The 12691-nt window shown below is 46.1% G+C and overlaps 1 protein-coding gene across 1 annotated transcript in view; it reads left to right on the top strand.

Annotated features, from left to right (window-relative positions):
• cbarpb (CACN subunit beta associated regulatory protein b) overlaps positions 1–12423 on the top strand; it is a gene marked incomplete at its 3' end in the record, with an annotated part of 31951 nt that extends 19528 nt beyond the window's left edge. Inside the window, exons 7-10 of the mRNA XM_080729935.1 lie at positions 822–974; positions 5804–6065; positions 9085–9277; positions 10857–12423. Of these exons, the coding sequence (XP_080586061.1) occupies positions 822–974; positions 5804–6065; positions 9085–9277; positions 10857–12423 (2175 nt within the window). The remainder of the gene's footprint in view (positions 1–821; positions 975–5803; positions 6066–9084; positions 9278–10856) is intronic.
• Positions 12424–12691: the final 268 nt, after the last annotated feature.

The following is a 12691-nucleotide window of genomic DNA, read 5'->3' as shown; positions in this document are numbered from 1 at the left end:
TACAAGTAGGTATTCCAACAACACACAGTGAATAGACAATGACAAGTAATGATGCCAGTATGGTCGTTCAGGGACTACATTGCTTGAAAAAAAGCATGCTGAAATTCTTGTCATAAGTTGTCTAACTTCAACAGGGGGTTCAGGACCCCTAGGGGGTCCTCAGAGTTACTACAGGGCGTGCTCCAAAGCTTTGTGTGATAGAAACCTTTTATCTCATTTTTGAAGCGGTGAAAGCCGCTTCCAATGAGTGGCTTTGTGTGTCCCACGTCCATATATGGTCATTTCAGTCCAGAATGAACAGGTTTTATCTGTCCCGTACGTCCAGGCCTATCCAGTCCAAAATATAGAATTGAACATTGGTCAAGCTTCACATGACAATTTGGCTCTCCAGACAATTCTATACTAAGATTCACCGCTTCACTTCAAATCTGAGGTTTGATTTTTTATATTAACTACTTGAACATCCATATTCTGAGAACCTAAGCCAAAAATAGCGCTGCGAGGCGCTGCCGCGCTGTGAGCTTGTAGATTGTCTATTTTCTGCAAATCGGTTTGGTGTAGAGGAGAAAAGGAGCAAACTAAGTACAGAATGAAAGGTCAAGTTTATTAAATATTGACAGTTCAAGTGGTTAAATATCTGAAAACACAAATTGTCATGAATCCCAAATACCCTGATGATTGAGCTGTCAAACAATGAAACTATGGAATCTATGATAAGGTTGTGGGGGTCCCTGCTTCATCTCTCTCTCTACTAAGGGGTCCTTGGCCTGAAAACGAAGTAAAATAAATATCTAACTGTGTGTGTGTATGTCTCCCTGCAGCCCATGCTGCGTCCTCTGCCCCAGACAGCACTGACCAGCCTGAGCATCAGTCCTAGCTCAGCCCTTCCTGGAGACACCTTCAACTCTGTGGTGGACACCAGCTTCAGCACCAGCCCTGCGGTCCCCGGCACCAAAGACCCCAGCTCCTGCTCTGTAAGTCTGCCTCTCAAACCTTGTCATGTCAAGGACCCCCCAAATTCATATCGTTGTTGTCTGGTGGAAACCTTGTGTGTCCAAAACCGTTCGTTTTGTATTCATAGTTAACACTTATGTTGCTATGATTTTTTCTCTTCAATGTCCCACGTTGCCATGGTTACCATAGACTTCCATGTAATTGTGCAATTGTGTAAAAAGTGCACGCCCATGCCTAGATGATGCACCACGTGTGTGCCCACTGTTCACAGCTTTCAAACAAAAAAATCCGCTTGGAAATCCGTTCAGGCATTCATGATTTATCAGCCATTATGTTTGCCAGACCCATGAAATGGGTAGGCCTACATAAGCAAATGTCGGTCTGTCCCTTTTCTATATAAAGGGTATATATGATGATGACATGATGATGACATGCCTACAAAAGGCATGATGTCATAAATGATGATGACAGACAGGGGGTTGGCAGAACCGGGGTCTGGCACAACCAGGTTGACCTGGTCTAGTTTCTTCAGATGTAAACAAACATGGCTGCCATGTTTGAAAGAATGGGTTGGTATGGGGGTTAAACATGCAATTTCGCGATCGCGATCATGCCTAATACATTTCTGGAGGTCCAAAAAAATTTTTTTTGCACAGCGGTAGTACCAATACAAACTCGGGAAACTCGGGGTTGGCACCAGATGTGTTAAGATAGTGAAAATAGCCTATCTACAAGCACACAGCGCCTGTGCACAATGCAAGTGTGGTTGCCTTGAGGCAAGTCACACTTGCAAACACTTGTGTCCCATTTCGAGCGGTGCTAACCATTCCGTCCTTGTCCCTTTTAATAAGACCATATCTTGGCATGCTCATATATGGACATGCTGTGTTAGACGTCTCATGTGGTCTATGATGTCAGAACATATATGATGTCAATCCTCTCCATATTTGGGAAAAGTTTAATATTTAATTCATGAATCAATGTGTATATATATAAATTAAACTATAACGTATCTCTTAGCAAAATGCAAGGAATCGATTCCCGATGAAGCCAGTCGAGTTGACATGTGGCCAAAGTGTGAGCCGCCAAAACTGTGGGAGGAGTAGGCAAAATAAAGTTTATCTAGGAGGGGAAAGAAAGATGGAAAGATGGATGGATGGAATAAAGTCGGAGAAGTACTATAGTCTGGTTTCCCTGCAGGGGCAACCACTAAATAGTAGATCTACAAGCTCATGATACATCGCTTAAGCGGTTAAAGTGATTAAACTGTTTTGGTGCTAGATTAACCCATTTAGCTGGAACCCCTCAAGCACCCCAGAACCCATTTTGAGAACCACTCATTTAGTTAATACATTGACTGCTCACTTTATCACACGGTGACAACTCTTGATCGATGAAGTTAATAAAAAGGCAACAATATGAATGATCGTGTCAATGATAACGATGTGTTGACTGTGTTCACATATCACACATCTTAGCGCCTTGCTAGATTGCTACGCAGTGTTTACAGTTGAAACACTGTGATTTATTGGCTAGTTGTGGCTGCACAAAATGCATGGATGCAAATAAATAATCAATAATCAACCATTCTCTCGAGACAGAGTAGTAGCTGGGCAAGGGACAAGTGGGCGGTCCCTTTTCTTGACGATGGCTCGCCAGATTGATAATCAACAAGCTCAACAATAGCAGTGCGAACAAACAAATCACCAACAGTCAATGTTATGTGTAGATCAGCGGTTCTGAAACATTTTCCCAAACTTGATATATTTATTAGGCCACAGACAGCAGGGCCGCCCTAGTGTAGCGGTTAGAGCACGCACAGGGTTCGAACCCTGCCTGGGGTGGACTTCAGAAAGGGCATGCGGTCAAAACGGGTTCGGGTTCCTAACACCAAATGAAATGGGTTCAGATCTGAGCCAAGTCTCCTGAGGAGGTGCGTCTGAAGCCTGTCCTGGGCGGGAGTCTCCAAATGTTAAAAATAATAAAAAAATAAAAAAATGATGGCCTGGACGTCCAGGCACCTACTGTAGGCTGCTAATCCAGCCTGACAGCCTGTTGTGGGTAGGGCTGTCACAATTATTACATAATCGTCTAATCGCCATTATTTGACAGATTATTTTTCATAATCGTTTCCATATTGAAAAATGTTCATATATTTTTTTTAAGTAAAGAAATAGTGGAAATAGCAGATCTACAAGCTTCGCAACGCGTCGCATCGTGACGCGTTGTGAGCTTGTAGATCGGCTATTTCCACTATCAATGTTCTTTTTTGAGCGGTGGTCACAACGCTCCTATACGTGGCCGTGTGTGTGGGTATGTCTGTCTGTCTGCGTGTCTGTCTGTCTGTAGCCTACAGTACCTTTTTTGACCACACATGTTAAGGTTGGGGCGCTGTTGTTCAGGCCAGACCCCACACACACACACACACACACACACACACACACACACACACACACACACACACACACACACACACACATGGATGATGGATGGATACCAGTGGCAGCCTGAGTGACATGCATTTTATTATTAATATTTTGTTTAATATTGTTTTAATATTTTTTATTATATATATATACACGTATATATATATTTGTTTTGCTGTTGCGCAGCCTCCACGACCACCGCTCAGTTCACACGGGTGTGATTTTTAAGTATAAAGTTGTCAAGCATGTCAGTAATTTCTTTGTATATTTAGGTTATGTGTCATATCTACCATGCCAGGCAGTCCATTAAGCAGCCCCTTCAATCAGGGTAGCGGTCAGTCAACCAGCAGGCCATCCAGCCGCTGGACGACCAGTCACTCCCTACTCCCGGGGTGAAGGTTCGAAAAAACAGCAGATCCACAAGCTCACACAACAACACATCGTACCAGGACGAGGTGTGAGCAGAGCATGTACTGTAGATTGGCAATTTCTTTGTCAAAGATATTTAGAGCAAAAACAGGAAGGGGGCCTATCACAGAACCCTGGGGGACTCCGTCTCTCCCACGCATAGGGTTTGAGTGGCTGAGGAGGTTAGAGGGTCAGCACGCCTGAGGGAACGACAACAGGAATGGTGGTGGATGGGTAAACATACAGTAGAAGATCCTTTGGAACAGCGCTGTCAGTGGAAATTACATTCTATGGTTTTCTCCTTTGTTTTGTTCAGATTTATTCAGTGGTGTTGGACGGTAAGCAAGTATGTTTACTTAGGTACTGTACTTAAAGGTGATACACCATGCAAGTATTTATGTCATATTGTTTATGTCCCAAAAACGTTTTTCAAAAGGTTTGAGGCTAAATTACCACTCCTGAATAGAGAGCCTCTCTCATTTTTGAAAAAAAAACGGCCGTTTATGACGTCACAAACGGCAGCAAATCTGGACAGCCTGTTTTGAGAACCCGTAGGATGCTTTTAACCTCCACCTTCCCAAAACCAGAGAAAGACACAACGGTCTGAAATGGGACTTTGTGAGGATAGAAGGTGCTAGTGGGACCCCAAAAAAAGGTTTTAAAATAGGAAAAGTGAATTTTCATGGTGTATCACCTTTAAAGGACAACTTAGTTTTTTACAACATGGGTTCATATTTTAGATTGTGGCTAAATATGTATTTTTAGACACAATAAGCCGGCTATTTCTTTATTACTATTTACAGTAACACTACTAGAAGTTACATCTGCCCATGAAAGATTGTGGTGCATCTTGGGAATGGGCTTATTGTGTCTAAAAATACATACATACATACACTGAAATCTAAATCATTAAAATGAAAGTAAGTGCATGACTTTCACTCCAATAGGCTTACATTTAAAAAAGAAATTGTATTTTAGACTCCACTACATTTCTAGGAAGGGACACTTGGGACCCAAACATACAAAAATATATTAAGAATTAACCCCTTAATTTAGTAAAATTTCCTTTATTTTACATTTTAGGGGAAATATTCTAAATTTCAATACAGCAGCATTGCATTGATTGCGACCGTCAGGTCACAGTTACTATCAAAACCTCCACCGGCTATCTGTCCGTCCATCCGTCAGTCAGTCAGTCAGTCTGTCACGTGACGCCACGTCACGTCACGTCACGTCACGTCACGTCACGTCACACTTTTGCCCTACTCATATCTCCGCCATCGTTGCCCCTATCCATGTGAAATTTTCCACACACACTCCTTGCCTGCCAAACTACAACCTTCAGGACCCCCAGACCTCCACAGACCCCCTGCCACCGCAGCCAAATAGTGCAAAAATGACCAAATCAACACCCCAACTGGGCTGCTCACGGGGAATTCCCGGGGACCACCGACTCCTGCTGCTCCAACAGTCCTTCACCTTCATTGGTTTAACTTTGCCCCGCCCCCTCCCCTCATTGGCCAAAACTTTATTTGGCTTTACTCATCAACCGTTTGTCGTACAAACTTGCGGGTGGTGTCAATTGACTTGTTTAAGAGTCCTTAACCTTAATTGGTTTAACTTAGCCCCGCCCCCTCCTCTGATTGTCCCAAACTTTATTTGGCTTTACTCATCAACCGTTTGTCATACACACTTGTGGGTGGTGTCAATTAACTTCATTAAGAGTCCTTCGCCTTAATTGATTTAACTTTGCCCCGCCCCCTCCTCTGATTGGCCGAAACTTTATTTGGCTTTACTCATCAACCGTTTGTCGTACACACTTGTGGGTGGAACCGATTTCACTTACAGGCCTCTTCGTGTATACTGTGACCTGACAGTCGCTTATCTCCCGATTAGGGAGTCTTACTGGTATTAAAAGGAAATTTGTACTTTGTGTAATTTGTACTATTGAATACCAGTTTTTAGTTTAGTTGTTCATCCTCCTGACAGAACATTGTCTTGTGTTCCCCGTGCAGATGGAGATACTGGGAGCGGGGTCCAGGGCAGACAGTGTGGGTGTGGGTGAGGGGGCAGCAGCAGCAGCCGGGGGGTGCGGAGGAACCCTTCCTCCTGGCAGTGCCAGTGGTGGTGTGGTGGCAGGGGGCCACGGCGGGCCCGTGCTGCAGTTCTTCACCAAGCTGCGACGCCACGCCAGTCTGGAGGGGGCCAGCCCGTACTTTAAGATCAAGAAGTGGAAGCTGGACAGCAGCCAGAGAGCCTCCAGTCTGGACACCAGAGGTAGGACTAATGGATCCTTTTTTTTCGTAATTAAAGGACAACTTTCATATTTTAGATTGCAATTAGAGAAAAGACAAGATGAGTGTTAAAATGTTTTCATTTACTTCTTTGTATCGTTTTAGCGATTTTAATGACATTGATTTCAGTGGTTGGGGGCATGCGTGCAAGTGGCTAAATATGTAGTTTTAGACACAATAAGCCCATTCCCAAGATGCACCACAATCTTTCATGGGCAGATGTGCCTTGCGAGGGTTAGTAGCGTTACTGTAAATAAGAAATTGACGGCTTATTGTGTCTAAAAAGACAGATTCAGGCACTTGCACGCATGCCCCCATGCACTGAAATCAAAGTCATTAAACCCTATAACAATAGAAAGAAGTAAATTAAAACATTTTAACAATCATCTTTTCTTTTCTCTAATTACAATGTAAAATATGAACCCTTGTTGTAAAAAAAAATATTTTTTCTTAACAATACAAAATGTTGTAATGGTACATTGCAGCACAACATAAAAATACATACAGTCAGTCCAAGACATTCCAAACAAAAAAGTTAAATAAAAGTACAAGTAGGAACCCATTTCACATTTTCATTTAAGGTTCATATTTCATATGCACCCAAATCTATCCCATAACTCTTTCATTTTTCCTCTCCATTCACTCTGCCCAGCATGTATTCGTATGATGTAATTTTTAATAATTTCCTCATTCCACTCTTTGAGCCAAGGCATCCTTGAAACGTTCCAATTACGCACCAGAATTCTGGCTGCTGTGACAAGTCCAACCTTTACAATGGTGAATAATATTTTGGTTTAAATCAGGGACCACTGTCCTGCCACCTAAAACACAGAACAATGGTTTTGGTGGTAGGGTGAGTCCCACCCATTTCCCTAAATATTCGAGAACTTTGGCCCAATGGATACTTGACTGCATAATACCGTATTTACCACTAGATTTTATTTATGCATTTGAAAAGTGTAGCAGAAAAAAATAGTCAGTGAAATCCAAACCTCCATGACTTATCAGCCATGCAATGATGTTTAGGCAACAATGACTACATTTTAGGTAACGTCAGGTAACGTTTTAATGATATTGGAGAAAATTGTATCAAATGCTGAATCTAAGAATAAAGATGATTATATAATTTATATTTATTTATGAAATGTACAGTATATTGCGGAAGCTGTGAATAATGACACGCATTGAAGCTGGTACCATCATTTAAACAGAGTGATGACAGTGTTCCAGCATCCAACTGTGTTATGCTTCTGTTGGCTGTCACACACACGCACGCACACACGCACGCACGCACGCACGCACGCACGCACGCACGCACGCACACACACACACACGCACGCACGCACGCACGCACACACGCACGCACGCACACACACACACACACACACACACACACACACAGATGACAGATGGCTCTGTGACGCACAGTTTGCTCTTTCCAAGTCAATTTGAGCCCCTGAGTGAAGCCTCCCGCCGCTTCCTGGGGGAATGACAACACTGACTTATACTTTGTTGTGCACGGGTGTCGCACTCCGAAAATAGCCGATCTACAAGCGCGACACGTTCTGGGCGTGTATACTATATCAGCTGTTTTCTGTGCGCGACACCCGTGCTAAACCGAGTACAAGTCTGGCATCGTCCTGTGCACATCAGGCATGTGCACACATAGACATCAAAGGGGGCTTGAGCCCCTGCCCTTTTATCCGTCTGTAAAAAAGTTCCCTCTCTCCAGACCATGAATGCAGTTTTTACTATGGTGAAAGAAATGCAAATGCCCCTCTTTCCATGCCATACCTGAAGGCAGCATTCAAGAGAATTGCCTTGTCCAAACTCTCCTGAACTTGAATGCAGCATCTTATGTTGAAATAATTGCCCTCTCTGTGTAGAAATCAAGCATTGAAAATGGCCGACCTCCAAGCTCACAACGCGTCGCAGTGCGACACGTTGTGAGCTTGGAGATCTGCTATTTTCAATATTTTCACCTAAAGGCCCATTTAGAAATGTCAGCCCCTGCCTCTCTAACATTCTCTGCACGTCCCTGGTGCACATGCTCCACCTCTGCTGCACCTCCCTTACCGTGCCGGGATTAACAAGGATCACACATTCTCCTAACACATCTCGATGGAATCTCCACAAATAGAGATGTCACCTCTGTCAGCCGCTGCAGGTCGCGGGCACATTCTTCTTTGGGGTCGCGTCACGAGTTAATAGCTGTCTAGTCTCTTTCACTCCGCTAAATCCAGCCTGTTTCCTCGCACAATTTTCAAATGCTTCAGGTATAGCATTAGGAGATTGTGGATACCGTAGGTTGTCTGGATATGCCTATTTATTTTAGCTATGCATTTTCTTCTTTTTTTTAAGTCTGCTTACACATTTTTTATATTATTATTTCTTATATTATAACATTTTGAAAATATTTTCAGAAATAATTAATATAAAAATCTAAAATGTTCAATACATCCTCAAAAATCTTGAAAAATAGCCAATATACAAGCTCACAACTTTGTGCTGTTGAATATTGGTTACCAGTATTTTCAGCAAAAAAAAAGGGGCTTCATAATGATAAGTAGCCTGCGAAGTTAGTTCAGGCAGATATACTCGAGAGGCTACACTGCGCCGATGTGGCAGTCAGCTGATCATTGCCAACCCATTTAAGCCTGCTCAGTATGTCTTCGTCCTTAAGCCTTGTCTGATTTGCTGCTTGCCCCCACCGCCTCCCCAGCACCACCAGTAGGCTCTGCTAATTCTGATGCTGAGCAGGGAGAAGGTAGCAGAGCCAGGCGCCAAGATAAAATGTGATATTCACACTTGTATACTCATTAATAATGAACATTGTTCAATCAAGCTATCGTGAATTATCTGACTTAAATATATTTTTGTAAGTTTGGATCCCAGGGAAACACCAAATGTATCTTTTGGGTCTCGAGCTGACAGGTTTGGGAACCCTTGTATATTAGACAATAACTCATCTCTTCTCTTCTCCTCCTCCTCCGGTGTGCCAGGCTCTCCTAAAAGGAGACAGTTCCAGCGGCAGCGCGCCGCCAGCGAGAGCATGGACCAGGACGAAGACTCCCGCCACATAGACCTCATTCAGTACATCGCCCGCACCCGGGACGTCACCTCCTACTGCCCCGGCCGGCCCTCCTCCTCCTCCCCCCTCCCTCCCCCCTCCACCCCACCCCCCTCCCTCGGCAGGTATCTTTAAATTCCCTTGCCATTCATCCACGTCCACTGCTTTTGCTGCCCTCTGCACTCATGTCTGTAGCTATAGAGCAGTGGTTCTCAAAGTGGGGTCCGGGGACCCCCTCCCAATCAGTTTAACCACTTTAATCGCATTTGGCTACTTGAAAATAGCCGATCTATAAGCGACAAGGTGTGATCTTGTAGATTGGCTCATTTTCAAAAGATGCTGTAAAAACTCTTGTCCCTGGCACAAACTATTTTCACAATGGGAATACATATACATTTGGAATGAAAAGATTTGAGAACCACTGAGCTAGATGAGCCAGTGCTCTGCTGCAGTTAATGCTCTGCTCTCGGTAAGTTCCAGCTCTGAAGTCCCTATTCTCAGCCCCTTTCTCTGCACCTCAAGAATGCATATCTGTTCTTCCACGCGATCTATTTTAGACCGTTGTTTTTATTTAACATGAGAGGAGTGTACTGCCCAGTATCAGTGCACGTGTCAGGTATATTTAAATTAACAGAAAATATAAGCATTTTTGTCATTTAGCCATCAACGTGATTGCTCTAATTCAGAGTGATTTACAATGAGTGAGCTCAAATGGGTCTAGATTAGAGTCTTGACTCTTGCTCAAGAACACTTTGCCAGGAAACCTGGACTACCGGTATTCTGGAAATCAAACCTGTAACCCTTTGGTTACAATAGCATACATGTATTAGTGTATGTGTATGAAACCAGTAACAGTACTATTTGAACCAAGAGTTATAAAACCAATTATATCATCTTAAACCGGTACAGTTTTTGTGGTTTCCTTGAGTGTATATTTTGGAGGAATGAGTTGAGAATTGGGACATGGGGTATATTTCTGGCACAAGAACCTAGCTAGTCCATTCCATCGCTGACATGGTCTGATAATGTCCTGATATCCAAGAATTCCAAGGATTAAGACGACCTTTCTATTTTAGTTTCAGTTTTGCGGCAAGACAGAATCTGCCAATCTTAATGAGGCTGAACAAAAATAGTCAATTTTCCGAGTTACTTTCAGATTCAGTCAATTATTCTCATTCACTAAACAGGGAAGTATTTTTAAGTAACAAAAACAAAGGCCATTCCCTGGAGATCTTTGTCCAGTAGGTGTTTGTTTTTGAAAATACAAGTAATTTCCATATTCCTGATAAGCCGCCTTGAGCTAACCAAGAATGATGACTCATGCTTTTTCATTCGCCAGTTGCAATTGCAGCTATTAATATGACACAAGTCATGTTGTTTTTCATATGTATGCTTTCAATTGGCTCTGTCTCAAGAATAAAGGCAGGGAAAACACATGACATCAGTCGAGTTCAGTTTGTTAAGAACATGCAACAACCATAGCAAGCCATGAAAATCACATCAGTGTGCACTGTGAACACAGCCATGTCTCAGACGAATGTGGTGATTGGCTTTTTGCTTTGGAATTGACCCTTGCCTTGGGTGTGCGCGCGCCTGTGTGTGCATGTGCGTGTGGCCGTTTGTATATGTCTTTCTTTACTCTCCCTCTCCTCCCACACTATCTCATCACTGTGAATGTTCCCATCATCCCTGTCTGCTTTACAGGTTAGAGGTGGAGGTAGAGGTGATGGTGGAACCCAGCTGCTACCGTGGTGGTCCAGGGGTGATTGGCCTTTCCCCTGATCCCCAGGATGAAGCGCCGTCTCTGGCCAGAAGGGATAGCGCTGACCCCGTGGAAGCCCTGGATCCCCAGGACCCCCAAGCCCTTTACAGAGACATCTGGACCCTCCGCGCCTCCCTGGAAACGGCAAACGACAGGAACTCGGTGTGCAGTGACGCCGACAGCGTGTCTTCGCTGGGGGGGCACGCCGAGACGGAGAGAGAGAAGGGGGAGCTCCCGAGCTACCCGTCTCAGGACCTGGGAGACGAGGCAGAAGATCTCGGAGAGGAGGAAGACAGGGACTCGGCTCCGTACACGGCCGAGGAGCTGGGCGGGAAGAGGATGAAGAAGGAGAGGAAGCAGGACAGCACGGACTCGGAGAGAGGGGGCAGCGACGGAGAGACGGGGAACCGTAAGCTGCTGCAGATGGACAGCGGCTACGCGTCGATAGAGGCTCCATCCCGCGGACCGGAGGAGCTGAGGCTGTTCGGCAGCAGCAGTCCTAAAGACAGAACGGCCCTGGAGAAGAGACGCCACTTCACCAGCGCTGGGCGGAGCGGCACCATCGGCGAGAGCTTCGAGTCCTACCTCGGCGAGGAGGACCTGCCCGAGGAGGATCCTCTGTTGGGCGCCAGCGGAGGAGTCGCCATGGAGACGTGCGCCGCCGGCCCACTGGGCTGGTCCCCGTACGGCCAGATGTTCACGCCCCGGGAGGCGGCGCAGCAACCGGCGACCCTCCCGCCCCCCCAGCCCCCCCTGCCCAGGCGCGACTACAGCATCGACGAGAAGACGGACGCGCTGTTCAACGAGTTCCTCCGCCACGACCCCCAGTTCGACCAGCTTCAGGAGTCGCCGCTGAAGAAGCACCGCTCGCGCATCCACCTGCGCAAGCAGTGGCAGCGCCACAAGCAGTGGAGCGACCCTGGCGTCAGACACTACCACTCCTCCTTCGAGAGGCAGCGGACGCCGCTGCGGCGAGGCCAGAGCGTGAACTACCCGCTGGACACCAGCTACCACAGCACGCTGCCGCGCATCGTCAGCGCGCCGGACGAGGAGGCGGCGGCGGCTGACGGGGCCGGCAGCGGGCCGGAGACCCCGAAGGTGGAGGGGATGATGCCTACGGAGGGTGGAGGGGAGCAGAGGGAGCAGGGGGTCCCGGGGGCGTCCAAGAGCTACAGCAGCGCTGTCAGAGACGGGGGGACCTCCTGCTCCGTCCCTCCTCCTTCCATCACAGAGAGCGAGGGGGGGTTTGCTGAGCAGCCTGAGCCTCAGGAGGACAGCAAACCCCCCGTACCCCCTCCAGAGCCCCCCGACGAGCAGCGCTCGCCCCCTCAGCCCCCCGACTCCTCCTCGGGCTACGGCCCTCAGACCTTCACAGCAGAGCTGACGGACAAACTGACTGCCAATCTGGACGAGAGGCTGTACGCAGGCCTGCGCAGAACCAGGGACACGCCGACCGAGTGTGTGACTATAACGGCCACGCACGCTTCTCCCGACCACAGCCCAGTGTAGCAGGGTTTCAAGTCCTCCACCCCAACACCTCTTGTCCCACTGACTGACAACGTTCTGTTTGAGTTCTGTTCCTGCCTTGGTCTTGACACAAATATCTCTATTGTGTATACGGCTTGAATGACTTAAATGGTAAATTACCTAGACATCTAAACATACATTGGTGTATCTGTTCATTCAGTCCAGTTAAAGACTCCATCCCAAACCTTTTGGCACACAATCCATGTGGCTACTCGATAGCGATATGAACAACAGTCTTTCTTTATGCTGG

Source organism: Nannobrachium achirus, assembly GCF_963921795.1.
Source record: "Nannobrachium achirus genome assembly, chromosome: 1".
NCBI lineage: Eukaryota > Metazoa > Chordata > Actinopteri > Myctophiformes > Myctophidae > Nannobrachium > Nannobrachium achirus.
The sequence above is the reverse complement of the archived record's forward strand: the minus strand, read 5'-3'. Positions and strand labels throughout refer to the sequence as shown.